We start from the raw sequence: 17,997 nt of genomic DNA, 5'->3' as shown, positions 1-17,997 counted from the left end.
GGGGCAAAAGGAAGCTAAGCGAGGGAGATAACATGTGTTTGTGTGTGTGCCAATAGCTTGTGAAGAAGGTAACTTGGAAAATACATAATGGATTAACTTCATACTAGGTATGTGGATCAGTCGCGGTGATTCAACAAATTTCTTAGCTACTCTTTGAAGGCCGAATTTGAAGTGGTCCATAATTGCCTCAGTTTACCTGATTTCCACACCATGGTGTACTTGGATTCATCCTCATCAACAAGCAAGGTATATAATTGTATTATTTTGATAAACAAACCAATTTTTACTTGCTAAAGATGTGCCTGTTGACACCTTTCATGAGAAAAACCGGTGCAGATCCAGACTTTTAAAAATGAGCTGGTTTTGTCATGGGCCCGGTTGTTGCCAACCCCCTTGTTGGTGGGTGATGGTCGGGGGTCTACCCAGAAATTTGTTTTAGTTGTGCAATATATAGCCCCCAACCCCTGGATCAGCGCCTGGGAGAAGAGTCGGAAGACCCGAGCGAATATTATGGACTTGTCTAGAATATTCCACCTAAGATGTAGTTCCAGTAGAGTAGTACAACAAGTCAACAACAGAGTGCGTATGATCACATTTGTCATATTTCTGCAGTAGACAAGCGGATCGAATTCGGTGACCATATCAAACGCTAACTTCAACTCATATATTGTGCAAGACTTACGTCGACCAAAATGTAAGTAACCATATTTTGTATGTGTTTTCCTAAATTATTTCACAAATACGTTATTATTGCTCATACATCTATGGTTTTCCATATTTTCTCCAACAGGGCGAAGGTAACTTTCAAAATAACCCTTACTTCTGATTCAAAACTGCCATTCAAAGTGTGAGTACTTTTACTCCCTTCCGTTCTCATGTTGTTAAGGCCAACTCGCCGTTAGTACCGTTTTCACGAAATGACTAAGCTACAGTTTTAGGCGTTAATACTGTAACTAAAGACTTGTGATACATTAATACTTATCTGAAATTATTCCTTGCTTGTGCCTTTTTGTCCTGCAGTCAGGGGAATAAGGCAATATGCCTTCAGTATTGGTTTGACTGCCGGTTCACTGGTACACACAGCTAGATGAATAAGGAGTCGAGACTGATGCATGCACTCTTCATCGGGCTGCCAGGCAAATAAGACAACCCATCATTCTTCTCACCTGGCAGCTGGTCAAAATTTGGAAACTGTTCTTAATATTTGTCATCCTCGTTGTGATGCCCGAGAGGAGTTTTTAACGAGTACTTAACATAAACAGGCTGTTGGGTTAATGACAAATCATAACTTTCCCATTTCCCACAGCTTGACATATTGGAAACCATATCTAGGCTAGTCCTGCACATAGTCTAATTAATTCATTTATCAAAGACTTGAGTTTGATGCGAATATTGGTTGGAGCGTAGTAACGTTGGAGTAGATTATGGTAATGATGCCTTACTATGATCTAGTGAATTCACTTGGTATACTTGATGCTAAAAACTTTTCAAAGGACAATAAATATTACCCATACTTTGTCTCTCACTTGAGACATTTACTCCACTAGAAATAGATATTAATAAAATCAAAATGATTGTATGAAAAGAAGTTTATATTTATTTATTTTCTCAGGCTGAGTGTTCCAGAACAGGCCCCATTCACAGCAGTACTTAAATTTGCAGCTGAGGAGGTGAGAAATAAAAGAATGAAGGATGTAGGATCTGTTACAATTACTAGTCCAGGTTTATAGACAAAATTATGTGGGAGAGATTCCCTCCAAATGGGGTGGGTGGGCAACTTTTTTGAATGAATGGGCCAGATATAAGGAGTGAAAACTTAACTGGGGCGCACCTAACCAACGACCTGCTGTTGATTTCAATCCTTTGATTCTGAGGACTTTCAAGCAATAGGTGTGTGTACTTTATTTGTATTCACAAAAACATAATGTCAATACAGCACAGTTGATAATTAATGGCATAACAGGCCTACCTGACAGCATCCTCAAAATGCCGATAAATTCTAAGCAGCTAGCTCGTTTTTTTGTGATGATGTAATATAGATTGATTTCTTTTTCTTGTTCTTGAGACATCTCACGTGCCGCAAAAAAATCACTGGCAGGCTGCCTGTGGCCTGCGGGTCGTAGTTTGCCCACCCCAGTTGTAAGGTGTTGATTCCTTGCCAAAGGCAAAGGAATCCATGCGATGGTAATGGTGTGTATCTGTGTATGCAACACTTGTTTGTAAACAAGTTTTGTAACCCAAAGTTCATGGTTGAACTCAATTTTTTTCTGTGAAAGTCAAAGGTCAAGTGGTTAAGTGGTTGTGAAAACCTAGTAAAGGGTGACTCCAAAAGTGGAGCTTGGATAGACTCTATACTTTGCAGTTGGATAGTCCAAGACATTCAAACATCATTTGAGATTAGCAGAGCCCAAAGTCTGATAATTTTGTAAATATCATAACTCCAATTGTAAATAAAATTCTTACCTTGTATGTATATCCACCTCAGTGAATACAAGAAGCCTATTGTTTTCTTTGAAGGTCAAAGTTCATTTGAAGTCAAGAGAAGGTATTAAAACATGGTAAAACTGAAAACATGTCCACATGATTGTAAGAATCCTGCCAATCATGTGAATTAAACAATGGTCAAACCTATAAATGTTGTCTGTGGTGTTAGATTAAATCTTCTAGTAATCCTGAATGAAACTTAGATCTTAGTTTCTCTTAGACTCATGTACAGTATACATACAATAAATTTACTTGATATTAACTGTGAACTTTATAAAGAGCAAAACACCAAAATTCCAGATCTCATTCAGTATATTTCCCTTCTACTTCTATTATTGTTCAAGTCCATCAAATTAATATAAATATTCATTTTTTTTCACTAAAAGTTTGTGTGTGTTTTTCATTAGGAAGGCTAATGCCCCTGATACAGTACATGTTGCTTTAACAAGCCACTTAAAATGTCTCAATCTGTAGTGGTATTTGATTCTGCAACTTACTGTAGGCCTACAGTAGATATGTCTTTGTTTTATACATAGATATATATATTTTAAACTACTCATTTCTGATATCGTTGCACATAATAAATTCTTTTTAATTGTCTGTTTTTTGCTTCTTCTTCTTGCAGTTCAGTGTTCCACCAGCTACCAGCGCTATTATCACAAATGGTAAGGATTTCCAACTCATATCTTACCAGCTTTGTAAATTGTAGCTAAACATGAATTTAGTCATCTTAGGCATTTTGATCTGTTGAGGTGTTTACATGTTAACAATGTTAATAATGTTTAAAGAACTCTAAATGGAGCAGAACCTTATTGGCAAATGAACTAAATGCACCATATAATGTCTAATGTTATAATGCCTTTTATTAGTATAAGTGCTAAATACAGTACTGAGCACTACTGTTGGCATGATTTCATGTCATTTCTGTTGTAAGATCCTTTCATGATAACAAATGGACACATTTTGCTTCTGTTGCCTTTGCAGACGGCATTGGTATAAATCCTGCCCAGAGTGCTGGAAATGTTTTCTTAAAACACGGATCTGAATTGAGGCTAATACCGAGGGACAGAGTTGGAGAACATATATGATCCTCCTAATACACTGTAAACATTCCACAGATGGAACCAGTAGAAGCCCCAATGCCCACCAATCTAAGCATGAAGATTGTTGTGTTAATACCCTAAATACAGACATGATACAGACTCTGGTACAGACATGAATATTCTGTCTGGGAGATATTTGGGTCTGTGATTATGTAACCTGCAGATGGACATATCATTGGCTGTATTTTACTTTGGCTTGTTGCTCTTCTGATTTCAACCTCTCTACTAGAAGATTCTCACATTAAAATTGCTTCTTCTAGTGTGTAAAACTCGGACAACGTTTTTTCTCTCTTTCTATATATATTTACAAATTTAGTTTATTGACAATCTTGATTCTCTAAGCTTTGAGAAATCTTTGTTAATATGTAGTTTGCCTTGAATTTGAACTCAATCTTTGGCAAAGTTTGTTTTGCCTACAGGAGTTCTGACAGAACCAATTAGGAGACATGGCAGTTTGTTTGGGTGGAAACATCTAATACAAGTTACTCAATTTTTCTTCCATCAAACCCATTCATCTATCTCTCATCATGTCAATGAATTTTTGCCAAAGGTAAAAAAATTGCCAAAATGTCTGGAGAACTTTGCTAGCATAAAGTGTTATAAAACTTTATTACAACTGAAGAAAGCTTTGTAACAATAATTGATGGCAGAGTACTTGCATGAAAGTTATATTTACTGTTTGCCAAATGACATATAGCAACAAAATCCTTGTCTGTTTATTCTTGTTGAGGAAGTAATGATAACTTGTATTTAGTCTGTCTTGTGGAGTTTTGTTAAGACTGAGGCTAAAAACCCTATGCAGTTCCACATCTATAATCAATTTCATCAGGATCTGAGATCAGGTAGTCATGGTGTCATGTCAAAGGTCATCTGAAGATAAACTCTGAAACAGCTAATACATTTTACAGCCTCAGTTACACTCACAAACCTGTGTCAAAAGGATTATGTTGTCAATGATACAAGTGAGTTTGAGATAACTCCTACGTTCATGATTTGCAAGAAGTGATAGAAAGTCCAGTCTTGTGGCACTGCTTGGGATTAACTGTCATTGGGTTTGTTCCTGCTTGTGTGACTGTCCTATGTAAACTTTGAATGTTTTATCAAATTCTTTGTATCACTTCATCTCATGCATGGATTTAACTAAGTCCTTGTGGATTTTAATATCTGACAAATGTTTATATTGAAAACAGTATGTGTTTATAGGTAAATATCGCATGTCCTAGGTAATGTTCGGATATGTTTCAAATTATTTTGGTCGACCTAAATAATTATCTAATATCTTAACACTCTACGTAATCAAGGCGACTTGTCTAACAGTATATAATGCAAACACATTGGAGTCGTATTTAGGGTCTCTAGCTTCCTTATATATCTTGCCTGTTATGTGTCAGTTTCTTAGTAAAACAACTTGAATGGGATGGTTTTGTTTCAACTATGTTTCAGTTCCATCTATTTTTAACATTAGGGCTTTTATGTGTCGTACCCAACTTTACGCATTCAAAAATAACTTAAAAGTGTTTCCTTGTGGGTATAACAACTATTGAAATTCCCAGTTCATTGAGGGCCAAATTTTTGGGAAACTGCTTTGTTTGGTGGTGGTTAAAGATGTGTGAAAATTCGGACATGGGTACTGATTTTCAGTCCAATTAATAGATTCGTGTTCATTTACATTACATCATACATTTTCTTTCCTGGTCACAGACATTTTATTATTGGTGATACAATTTGATATGTCATAACTTTATGTAGGATTAAGCTTTGTTTTTGTGGCAAAGAAATTAGTCCTTGTAAGGTATGTTATATGTCTTGAGGATTTGGAGTTATGTTTTATATCTTGAGGGAATGGGGTTAGTAAGAATTCATATACAGTGAGCTAGCTTCTGACAGCTTTGGCCAATACTTAATTATAAGTATATGTAAATTTCATAAAATTTAAGTAATAGCAAATGAGGAAAACAGTATGTAATATGGTTCCTCTCAACATATCAAAGGATCACGTTCAGTTTTAAGTTGTTCTTATCAAAGCTGACTTTTCTGTCAGGTGTGGTGGTATGGTAGTTACAGCCAAGGGCTGTTTGAGTATTGAAGGCATTGAAGACTCGCGCACAAATAAATGTCTTATGCCGGTAATCTGACTTAGTTTCGAATGAGGTGTAATAGAAGTGTTAGACACCACCATCGATCCCAGAAAATACACACACAGCTTGCTACCGTCAGTAATAAGACACTAGTGATCAGTCAGTACATACAGCTACGGTCAATACCCACAACACAGTGTATATAGCAGCGATGGACATCTCAGGTCCAGATAAAAGATAACAAGGTATCACGTTTCATTACTGTCTGCATTTTGTAGCGACACAAAAAAAAACCTGAACTTGCAAGCAACGGAAAGTTAACTTTTTCAGAGCACAGCACGCTGTTTGGGGCGAGTCTTCAATGCCTTTAAGACAGTTCAACCTGTTGAATCTGCTAGTACACACAGACAGAATAGTCTACACAATAAAACGGTAAAGAATATTTTGTTTCATATATATCTTATCTTTTATTCATTTTCTTCCAAAAAAGTATTACACAAGTTGATGACAATAAACAAGTACGAGATGATATTTCCCTGAGTCTGGTTTATTCCCATCAATTTAATAACTTTTAAAGTGGTAAAAATACAAATACTTATATATTATTCTCTCTCGCTTTGAAAGATTGGAGACCCTTTTCATAAACATGCCAAATACAATAAAAACAAGTTAGAAAATACAAAACCGATGTATTTTACTACTGAAGATGTCAGACAATGCTTTTCTTTCTAAAATATTTCATCTATAAATTTTGTGTATTGCTACTGAAGTTGAAATACTGATTATAAAAGTGCTTTTCATAATAATATCAAAAAGATATTGCTCACCAGGAAACTAAATATCAGTTATGATTTATAGAAATATTTAATGGACCGACCCTCGGAAAACAAATTCTTTCAACTTTTTTTCAAATGTACTAAATATATATTGAATTTCTTTACTGGAATACTTACTTTTCAGCTTTTTACTAATTTGGAAAGCTTCAGATAACCCCCCAAAAATGGATGGGGGTGGGGGGAGCAAAGGAGGGAGGAAAAGAACAAAAGGAAACTGCAACAGATTTAATACACTACATATTAATTACCCAAACGGAATGTATTAATTACAAATTGTTACAAATGTAACATTGATGGAATTTATAATTGGAAGACTTTGCTGAACTTCTGGATGATAAGGTTTGGCAAAGTAGTTTCATTTAGCTCAAAGGTTACTCCCAATGAATGCAAAAAGAGACACATTTTTGTTGATATTTAAAAGATATTTCTAGAAACTAAACTTCCATCTTTTGAGTCTTCATTCTACTACAACTTGATTGACATTTCATAAAAACAAAAGTTTTCATTAATGACAAGAAAGACTTAATGACGAGAATGGATGAAACAACTCTTATGGAAGTAAAGTTACTCTCAAAGCTTGACGGAAAACACAAACTTGAAGGAAGAAAGCATTCCTGCAAAGAGACTTTATCAACAAAATAATTCACATCACAAATCATAAGAATGCTACTTTGTGGACTGGAATGTTATAAAAAAAAGGTATTTAAGATGAAATCTTTTTAACAGTTGATTTATATTTTGTCTGATTATTCATAAAAACAACTATGAATATTCAAAGATATTCATGATTCAGAATGACGTTACTAGGTATTAATGTACATATAGAGTGAATGTCAGAGAAGAGTAGCAGAAACAGGTCTTGTATTTTGGTACGTGATTCACTTCAAATCTAAGATCATATGATCAAGAACTTAAGTGAATTTATTGCATTTCATGAATAAGACAAAATTAGTCAGTTTCATAACAATTCAAGTGATAGGCAAGTGTTACTCCTAAATGATTTAACTTTTCATATATATGCATTTGGAATTATGAAATTTGCCTTAAGTCAGGAATGTCTGGCTCATGTTTCATTATAACATGCATCTTTCAAACAGAATATAGAATAATTTACACAAAATTACGTAGTGTCTTCTACATGCATGCGATATTTCTCTTCCTTACGAGTGACCTGTCGTACAGATTTACATTTCTGAAAAATTTAAAGTTATGTTAACTCTGGATACCTATGAACGATCTGTTTTAAATCCTGAGTGTTTGAGACATGACTAGTGCACTCAACTACCATGTTATGAAATTTCTGCTGGTCAAACGTCATTTGAATATATTTTCAATTTAAATTCATCATCTTTGTTGACGCTGAAATGTACCTATAGCAAAGCAATCAAATATTAATTTCATTCTTAATTTATTTATTAATTTGACAGAGAACCAAATAGCCAGCTAAATAGATACTCTGTCAGTACAAGAACAGCAAATTATTGCCCAAAGAAGAGTCTAAATGTGCTTTCCTCAACGAATTTAATATCTTGAATATATTTTTTTCAAATCAGTAGTGAAGAGGGCCAAACTGTAAAACTTGAGCCCCTCATGAAAAAAAGAAGCATAGCAAATATATATTACAATGGAGAAATGAGTCGCCTTTTGAGACCATTTATGGTCATTAAAGGTTTTATATTGAAGTATAAAATATTTCACTTGAGTGATGCAGGCCAGCCTTTTTTGAGAGTAATATCTTATGAACTGGATGTCCATTTTCTTAAAGGGTGTGAAGAATCGCGCACAAAGAAACGTTGCATGCCCGCAATCTGACCTAGTTTCAAATGAGGTGTAACAGAAGTGTTAGACACCACCATCAATCCCAGAAAATACACACACAGCTTGCTACCGTCGGTAATTAGACACTAGTGCACAGTCAATACATACAGCTAAGGTCAATACCCACAACACAGTGTAAATAGCAGCGATGGACATCTCAGGTCTAGATAAAGGATAACAAGGTATCACGTTTCATTACTGTCTGCATTTTGTAGCGACAAGAAGAAAACGTCATTTGCTAGCAACGGAAAGTTAACTTTTTCACAGAGGGTGGCACACGGTTTGGGGCGAGTCTTCAATGCCTTTAAGGTAAGGGCTTCCAAGGATATTGCAACAGTTGAAATGTTCCTTAGCAAATTCATGGAAAAATGATATTTGATTCATGGTACAGTGTATCTTTAGAGGACTTTTGATAAGACTACCAGATTGTTAAAAGACCTTACACTAGACACATACGCTTGTAGCAATGCTATACTGTTATCTTCCTTGTTGTGTTAAAGTTTTGTTACGTGGAGAGCCGTCTGGAGGTAGCCTCCACGGCCGTTCGCATTACTGAGCTGCCCATACTCCAGTATAAAGCTAAAGTCCTCCATCTGAAGACAACTTATGCCTTAATCATCCTGCGAAATGAAATGAAACAAACCAGAGTTGCCCAATTTGAGAGTAAAAATACATTTATACAAACTATTAATTCTCTCAGGGCTTTATAGACAGCCCTTTAGTAAAATGTCTGATTTGTGAATAATCTTTAGCAAAGGAGGCCATTTATGTATCTACATAATTGTTCAAAAAGTTTTCTGAATTGTTTTTTCTTTTTTTTTCCGATTGTCGGATTTCAGCAAATTGATTTTACACAATGATGGTGATAGTGATTCTTGCAAAAAACCATCCAAATTGTTAATAGGGAGAGGTAGGTAGCAAGGCTCTTAGCAGCTTGTTAATATGTTTAAGACAAGTACCATTCTATCTGTGTTCAACCGTATACTAAATTCTATCCGTTAAACTATTTACGCCTTTCAAAACGATTAAGTATACAATGCATACTGGTTCTTTTTAGAAAGGCATAAACAATGTCAAAGGTATAATTTAAGAAACAAATGAATGACAATGTCCAACAGAAACTACAAACTTTGTGACTTCTATTAACTTTTTTCCATTTTATATCTAGTGGATGATAAAGGAAGTTGCTATAAACATGAGCAAATGATAAGGTTGTGAGGACTAATACATCAACGAAGGATCGTTACTCTAAAACTTACTCGCCGTGTTTGAATGTCAGATAATTCTCACAAACGTGTCACCAGAAAGCAAGATTTTCGAGCTTTGTAAATTTAAAAACTCACCCATTCATCATCCTCAACCCCTTCCATCTCTTCCTGGGGGAGGGGAGTCTCATTTAAGGTAAGAACGTTTGTCATGGCACTCAATAGCTGCAAAGAATAGGAAGAAACTTTGTTTACAACACGGTCTCACAATTAGTCTTCTAAGTGCATAATATATGAGTGTTATCACACTTGTTATATTGCAGCTGCATCACTTATATTACAGATGCATCACATAACTCTCCTAAGTGCATAATATATGACTGTCATCACACATGTTATATTACAGATTCATCACTTACTCCCTACATCACAATTACCCTTCTAATACATAATATAAGACTGTCATCACATATGTCATACTACAGCTGCATCACTCATATCCTTTAACAAAGCACCACCAACCTCTTCTTTCTTCTCCTGGTCAGACTTCATCTCGAGTAATTCTTGACTAGAATACTTCGGAGGAGGTGCGTTCACCTTAGGAACTTCACTCACTGACAAACAAAGAGAAGAAACCGAAAAAGAAGAAAAAAACAGAAAAACTTAAAGAAGTCCTTTTAAAGCATAAAACTTGAATCTTTACAAGGTCAAATAATAATAAGATTAAATAATAATGATGATATGTAGAGATAGAACCTGCGGAAACACCTTTCAGCAATGAATTAGCAGAGATGGCCTTTAAGAAAGATGAGTTAACTTGTCACAGGGAACCCGTACCAAAGGTCTCTTTTGCAATATTCAAAGTTATTAAACAAATTTTTACTTAAAAACGATGCACAGGGAAGACCAAACATGAGTTCAGTATATTGTTTCATTTTCAAAACTGTATGCATAAATTAGTATAAACATGACCATATCAAAGTCAATTAATATTTCATACAAATTTAGAAAATGATAAATGATATGAAGTTACTATTGTTCACCGCTGAAACATTTTTCATTTACTGTTTAAATACAAATATGTATTTCACTCTCAAATTTAAAGTCCATGTTTACAATAACGCATAATCCACCAATTTCACCGAAAGTTGCCAATACTTGTTGATGACATAACTTACAAGGTTTCATTCCTTCTGGTCCAAGGTAGACTCTTCTTTGTTCTTGACCATTCTCTCCATTAAACCAATCAGAGCCTTCCAATGACCATTCCCATGATGCTCTGGTGTCTGGGAAGATATCGTCTTGGAAGTATTCTTTCTGTAAAATGGAGGAGATTCGTTCACATCAATATTATTTTCATCTTTACCACCTTCCCTCCATCCCCCTACACCCCTCCCCCTTTGCCTGTATCCATATGTAGTAGTCAAGGATATTATTATAGTCATTTATCTCAAACTAGCATAAAGGTCACTATTCAGTCTTAATCATCCCTATCTTCTACTGCTCACTTCCATGACTTACCCTCCATCTTCCCTCCTCCTCAACTTCCAATCGAGCCCCACCCGCACCCCCCCTCCCCTTCCTTCCCTATTAGTGTACAAACTATCAAAAGTTAGTCCATTGAGATTGACATCTGAACTTTGACCTTTTCTGAATCTTGCAATAGAGAAAGTCATCAGTTAGTATCATCAACCTTCCTTTCATCTGTTCTCTTTCATATTTCCTACACTCAACCTTCCCCTGTTCCACACCTCACCTTTTGTATACCTCTCCCTCCAATAAAGATGAAGGTTACCCTTTCTCAAATTTGTCTTCTAGAATCCACAAGAAAAACTTCCAACTTACCTTGACCCTTGGCACTGTGAAGGTCACAGGTTCCATTGTTGTCATAGTCAGCCGCATAGCACGCATAACCTCCACATCCTTAACTGCACAAATAGTTTTTGGAAGGAAGGAGAATGCCTGTTGACAGAAACACCATTGTAAGACATTGAATCTCTTGGTTAAGTAGATACATCAATGGCAAGTGAAACAAAAGGTCTAGAACATACAATTTGGGACCGCAACTTTTTCATTGAATAAGTGCTGTCAGGTGAGATATAAAACATTACAATGGTTTCATAAATTTTCTTGTGAGAGTTGTGATATAATAGACAACAACAGCACTGACAGTCTTATCGCTTGAAAAACTTGAAAAAAATTGCTTTGCAATCAAGTTTAAATGTATAAACAGTATGTAATAATTTCCCTTAACCACTTCCTTTAAGTTATGCTACTTCTAAGCTTTGGTTTCCAAGAGTGTGGTTCACAAGTACTGATGACAACCTTCATCCCAAATCTTACATGCTAATTAGGTTCACCTGCTGTCAAAAAGCTGTCAGTCATGTGACTTTAGCTGGTACGAATGCTACGACATGACTCTTTTGTGTAGAATTCTTTGCATGAAGGGAAAAAATCAATATTTAACCACAGCAAGTTACTTCAAGCAATTTGTTACCATGGGAATAACCAACCTGGTGAATTGAAGTGGCTGAGAAACCGGATAGATCTGAAAGGTACGGCGGTTCTGCGAGAACTTCAAACAAATCAGCTGTAGAATCCCCCTAAATGAAAATAAATAACAGAAACACTCTGAATGAACAGTACCAGCGATACATACTTCTCTGACATATCAGTGTGAACTTGAATACTTCTGAAGGTATATATCAGCAGCAAGATATAGCAGAGGAAAAATATATTGGGAATCTAGCAATTTCAGCTTTGTACTATCGAAATAATATTGGTATACAGTAGAATCATTCCTGAAATAACATATAATCTACTTGAAAGGACTGTTTAATTTTAGAATGTAGTGATTTGAAAGGTATCTGAATTTACTTTGATTGATCACGTGGACACAGTTGATGTAAATTTACGTTATAGTGCCCTGTAAATGCGTTTTATTAATGAAACCGGTTTGATTGTCTTAGCGGACGAACCTTTCCTGAGAGAAACAAGATGTTTGTGTCCTCATCATAATGTGGAATAAGGAAAGACGGCGAAGTCTTCAGATCGACAGAGTGAACAGGTCTGCTGAGATCGGATGCTTTAAGGAGAGTAACCAACCTAGTGCTCTGACTGAAAGAGAGTTTAGAGAGGAAAGATATAGTTGATGGTGTCTGGTAACTAATAAATGTTTGGAATAAAATCTGAAATGTCAAAACCCTACCATAAATGTGTTAAGTACAACTCTTGTAAATAATCTAAAACGAAGATATGTAAAGAATAAGGGAGTTATCAAATTGGAAATATTTCTATTAGAGCAAAATATAGTTAGGTTAGGTTACTATAAAGGTTACTATATAGGTTAGGTTAGGTTAGGTTACTATATAGGTTACTATAAGTTAGGTACTATAAAGTATACAAGTAACCTAACTGTCTGCATACATGCAAAAATAAGAAGGTATGCTATGTATATAGCTACTGTATACTGTGTTTGCAGTTAGGCTATAAACACTGTTTAAGATTACTGCATTAAAGTATTGTTGAGAATGAGAGAAACACATTGTGGAATTCCTAATGCAGTTTCATTATATGAGATATATAGCATATAGAAGAATAAAAAAATGGAAGCATTTGTAATTAGTATTATAGTTAGATAGGTACTGTAGTATTTCGGACAGCAGATTTAAAGATACTTTTTAAGAAAAAGTCGCCCAGGAAAGAACCTGGGCAAGAAAACCAAACTACCAAACGACTGATCCGCTCTCAGCCCCAGTCCCCTTGCATCGGGACTGTGACTGTGTGATCATCGTCAGGTGTGTATCACCATTCCCCTTGAAAGCGAACAGATACTACACATGATCTCAGCCAAAAAGCCGAGAAGCGACTGTATAAAGTGAACCAAACAACAGAGACATTGTGTGATGCTGCCTAGTTCATAGAATGGTTACGGTCACTAGAGTCCGAAACTTTGACAACATTGTGAACACAAGATCCTCGCAAAAATATGACCTAAACGGAAATTCCATAGAGTAAAAATATGTCAAAGAATTGGTTTTAAGCGGTTAAAGGCTTTCAATAATTGCAAAATTTTAGGTAATTAAGGATCACATAATAAATTCATCATATATCAATACAAATATGACAATACTCACTTTTTCTGTCCAGATACTATGAGATGAGTTCCATTTAAGACAAATAGAATGCGAGCTCCTTTATTGCCAGAAACAAAATTATGTTCCTACAAAAGAGACACTAAAATAGTCAGTGAGATTTGCAGATGAAAGATAAAAATACAAAAATACACCATTATCATATTTACGGGGAAAAAAAACAGAATTTTATATTTTTATCCGTTCTGAGTAATCCAACTAAGGAAGTTTCAATTTTTGTGTTACTTCTTGAAGATATGATATGCTTACCTGAACAGGAGAGTTAGATGATCTTGGCTCGTACAGCCTAATCTTGCCATCCTTACATAAGGTGGCGACAAATTTACCATCTGGACTCCATGCTGCACTGAAAATCTTAAAAAAAAGAAAAGAAAAGTCAGATCCTATTTAGCACCTTTTACAAGTTTGTAAACCACTTCAGTGGTAAAAGTAAATATTGTGGTTTGTATATACATTTGTATGTTAGGATAGGGCTAGGTGATTTACTCATCTTTTTCTAAGATTAAACCATAGTAATTACCATACCAATGCACATTGATACTAGACTACAAAGTTTTAACCCAGACAGGTGAGATGGCTTGGTTATTATCCATTTGTTCACTCAGTGTTTAATGTATAATTGTTTTACCTACCTGATCTGTGTGCCCCTCCAGGGTAATTTTATCCTCTCCCGTTGAAATGTTCCAGATCTTCACTGTCAGGTCTTGCGATGCTGACAGTAAAACATCTTTGGCAAGAGGATGAAACTTAATCAAGTATATTCTGTCGTTGTGACCTGAAAGATCAAAATGAAAAAAATATAATTTATTACTTTTGTTGACAGAAAAAATCAGGCAAAAGACCCGTTAATGAATGAAAATTGGAGATTTATTCATCCATTAATAAAGTTACCCTAATAAAGTGGTAGCAACAAAATATATATATATATATCACATATTAATATACAGACAACAAGGATGAACTTACCCATTAATACCACCTCAATATCAGCGGAAAAGCCTTCACTAGTTTGACCACTTATCTTCCAGACGGTTATCTTACAATTGAGGCAGCACACAGCCAGACGATTATCATCAAATGGGTCCCAAGCAAAGTCACTCGCATCAGATCCATGCTCAATGAAAGGCACAGATTCAGGCAGCTTGCATGGTTTATCTAGCTGCAAAGCCAAAGGTCACAATCAAGAGGGAAAAATGAGTATAAGGGAAGAAAAACAAAAAGGAATTAACCACAAACGGTAGAAGGACAGAAAATGGGCAAAGGGAGATAGCTTCTTAGTATAGTATTGAGGACAGGCACAGGGAGATAGCTTCTTAGTATAGCATTGAGGACAGGCATAAGAAGATAGCTTTTTAGTATAGCATTGAGGACAGGCACAAGAAGATAGCTTCTTAGTGAAGCAATGAGGACAGGCACAAGAAGATAGCTTCTTAGTGTAGCATTAAGGACAGGCACAAGAAGATAACTTATTAGTATAGCATTGAGGACAGGCACAGGGAGATAGCTTCTTAATATAGCATTGAGGACAGGCACAAGGAGATAGCTTCTTAGTGTAGCATTGAGGAAAGGCACAAAAAGATAGCTTCTTAGTATAGCATTGAGGACAGGCACAAGAAGATAGCTTCTTAATATAGCATTGAGGACAGGCACAAAAAGATAGCTTCTTAGTACAGCATTGAGGACAGGCTCAAGGAGATAGCTTCTTAGTGTAGCATTGAGGACAGGCGCAAGGAGATAGCTTCTTAGTATAGCATTGAGGACAGGCAAAAGAAGATAGCTTCTTAATATAGCACTGAGGACAGGCACAAGGAGATAACTTATTAGTATTACATTGAGGACAGGCTCAAGGATAAAGCTCATAAGCATAGAATATTTTATACATGAGTTAATCCATACAAAGGCAGTTCAATATTTCTTAGTAGAAATAAAAAGTACTAATTACCACCTGCGTCCTTCACTCATGCCATTGCAATATTATCACATCCACTATCATGTATGTCTTGATGATATAAATAAAAACATTCCAAGTAGCCCACTTACATCAATGATGGCAATGTTACCACCCGCTCCAGACAGAGGGACTGCCGCCCATTTCTTGTTGACATGGAAACCGTCACATTCACTCATGGTGCTGATACTGGTCTTCTTGAGGCTGGTGAACTGCAACGACCGATGCATCATGACGGTGCTGATGTGACGGAACTTTGACGTGAATCGCTTCAAGATGGGCCCCTTCGGTTTTGACTTGCTCTCCACGGCAACCGCAGGTTTGACGACATCACCATTACTGACTTTAGAGGCTACACCATCAGCCTTGGAACTTGTGCTTTTGGAAGGTGGTGAAGGCTTTTGTGGCAAAGTAGTCTTTGCTGGTTTATCAGGCTATCAGACATAAGAAAAATAATTAATTAATGTCAACAATTTGTTATGACTGAGTACTCAGTGAACTAATAGGTCTCCCTCAGAAACCCAAGAATGGCTTTGACAGTTCCTAAGGAAATTGATTATCCTTAGACTTCCAAGAAATCCTTCAGGAGTGTTAGCTCTGTGGTTAACGCCGGTGCCTTTCAATCATAAGGTCCCGAGTTCGAGTTACTCCAAGATTAATGTATGTCGTCCAGTTACAGAGTTGTTGACAATTGACAATTCATAATCATGGACGTTAAATATGAATCTAAGAGACTGACTTCGATCAGCTCGCGGCTTTGATAAGCCAATGATGGCTTCTTCGTGAGTTCCTGCTTGCAGGAGGATCTAAAATACATACATAAATACATACATACAATAGCAGAAGTACATAGTTATGTTCAGTGCTCTTGTTATTAATGAGGTCATCTGAAGGACATATTCAATCCTGTGGAGGAGCATTGTAATGACACACTTCAAGATCAATATATAAATATGTAGAATATTAAGTAAACTAAAACTACTTATATAACCTCAGGATCAACAAGTACAGTGCTCTGAGATTTACTGATATATTTATGTCCAAGTTTAATATGGCTATTTCTCTATAAATTGCCTTAAATGAGGGTGCTAATTAGAAGAAATCAAATCTTGCATATTGTTTAACCATATTACAGCTTCATTGGTTACAACCTAATACCCAAATGGTTGGGAATGCAAGAGATATATTGGCCTTAGTAGCCACAGGAGGAACTGGCCACTAGAAAAACATCTATATTAAAGGAATGCAAATAACATTATGAAAGATTCTAGACAACCAAAATATTCTTACACTCCATATTACCAACTTTGTTTAACAGAAATTAATAAAGATGGAAAATTACCTTTTGTACTTTGACCTCTTCTGTCTTTGTCTTTTCAGCTTTGTTCTCAGAAGAGGAGGAACCTTTCTGTTTCTTTCCAACAGGCTTGGCCTTTGATGGATTTAAACTCACCCTTGCAACCTGAAATTTCAATCATAGTTTATTCATTCAGAGTTTAGTTTATGTGGTTTAAGACAATTATCTAACAACAGTCAATGATGACCAAAACTCAGACAACATTCACCAACAATTCCAGTCAACAAACACTGACCCCTGAATAATCACCGATTCAAATCCATTTCAACAAATTACTTTGAAAACGGTCGTGTGATTATAAATTTATTAAGATAAACATATCCATTTCAACAAATTACCTTGACAACGGTCGTGTGATTATAAAATTATCAAGCTAAAAGACCAACTGTCTTTACGCTTGTAGTTTAAACGGAGGAAGCTACCATTACTTCATAAAATCTACTAAAAGGTGGACTTAATGAATATTCATATTTTTACTGACCTCTGCATTGTTGCCCTCAAACCACTCCTCTGAGGTCAACCCTGGTTCATCTCCTCTAAAATCAGGGAATAGTTCCGGTTGGAAATCTCTGTGGGACTATAAAACATAAAAGTTGACATTACTTCCACCATTTAATATGTCTCATATTAGAAAATTATGCAATTATGAAGATTGAAGAAATTTTATACGATATATGCCAAGTGTTAAAAGGAAAATCACTGATACAACTCCCAGTTGAATGGCTTATGCTACCTAATGGAATTAAGAGAATGAAATGTATCCATTTGATCTAAAAGTGTACATTATACAATAATCTCTTATGCTGCAAAGGTACATGAAACTGTAATAGAGCTACACTAAACATACTGAATACACACTGAATATAAACCTACACCATAATGTGAAATCATAACTTGAAGCATACGGAAACATGACTGTTAAGTTTTCTCTATGAGATGGAGAAATTTGTAGAAACCACTTCACACACACACCCATACATGTTTTTATTACATTCCAACCGAGGACCCCATTGT

The 17,997-nt window shown here is 35.7% G+C and overlaps 2 protein-coding genes across 4 annotated transcripts in view; one reads left to right on the top strand and one right to left on the bottom strand.

Moving 5' to 3' along the window:
• The first annotated feature begins 599 nt into the window (after positions 1–599).
• Positions 600–6,196, top strand: LOC139979782 (ubiquitin-fold modifier 1). Its single transcript, XM_071990883.1, has 5 exons — positions 600–694; positions 791–847; positions 1,613–1,670; positions 3,110–3,149; positions 3,469–6,196. Coding segments are annotated over exons 1-5 (261 nt in total). The 5' UTR covers positions 600–692; the 3' UTR covers positions 3,573–6,196.
• LOC139979776 (coronin-7-like) overlaps positions 6,108–17,997 on the bottom strand; it is a 25,349-nt gene continuing 13,459 nt past the window's right edge. For 2 of the 3 annotated variants that reach the window (XM_071990873.1, XM_071990872.1), the window contains exons 12-24: positions 17,465–17,560; positions 16,969–17,088; positions 15,719–16,060; positions 14,645–14,837; positions 14,311–14,453; positions 13,928–14,032; positions 13,661–13,746; positions 12,503–12,641; positions 12,038–12,127; positions 11,370–11,486; positions 10,703–10,841; positions 10,047–10,138; positions 9,651–9,749 (exon numbers count right to left, since the gene is read on the bottom strand). In XM_071990873.1, the coding sequence (XP_071846974.1) occupies positions 9,651–9,749; positions 10,047–10,138; positions 10,703–10,841; positions 11,370–11,486; positions 12,038–12,127; positions 12,503–12,641; positions 13,661–13,746; positions 13,928–14,032; positions 14,311–14,453; positions 14,645–14,837; positions 15,719–16,060; positions 16,969–17,088; positions 17,465–17,560 (1,761 nt within the window). Of the gene's footprint in view, positions 8,940–9,650; positions 9,750–10,046; positions 10,139–10,702; positions 10,842–11,369; positions 11,487–12,037; positions 12,128–12,502; positions 12,642–13,660; positions 13,747–13,927; positions 14,033–14,310; positions 14,454–14,644; positions 14,838–15,718; positions 16,061–16,968; positions 17,089–17,464; positions 17,561–17,997 lie in introns of those variants that run through there. The other variant, XM_071990874.1, reaches the window with a different exon arrangement.

This window comes from Apostichopus japonicus, chromosome 14 (assembly GCF_037975245.1).
Source record: "Apostichopus japonicus isolate 1M-3 chromosome 14, ASM3797524v1, whole genome shotgun sequence".
In the NCBI taxonomy this organism is placed as follows: domain Eukaryota; kingdom Metazoa; phylum Echinodermata; class Holothuroidea; order Aspidochirotida; family Stichopodidae; genus Apostichopus; species Apostichopus japonicus.
This window is presented reverse-complemented; position numbering and strand designations above follow the sequence as displayed.

Bases quoted from the DNA above. Each gene is read 5' to 3' on its own strand.
- LOC139979782 (XM_071990883.1), top strand. The intron at 848-1,612 runs GTGAGTACTTTT...TTATTTTCTCAG, and splicing joins TCAAAACTGCCATTCAAAGT to GCTGAGTGTTCCAGAACAGG. The intron at 3,150-3,468 runs GTAAGGATTTCC...TTGCCTTTGCAG, and splicing joins CAGCGCTATTATCACAAATG to ACGGCATTGGTATAAATCCT.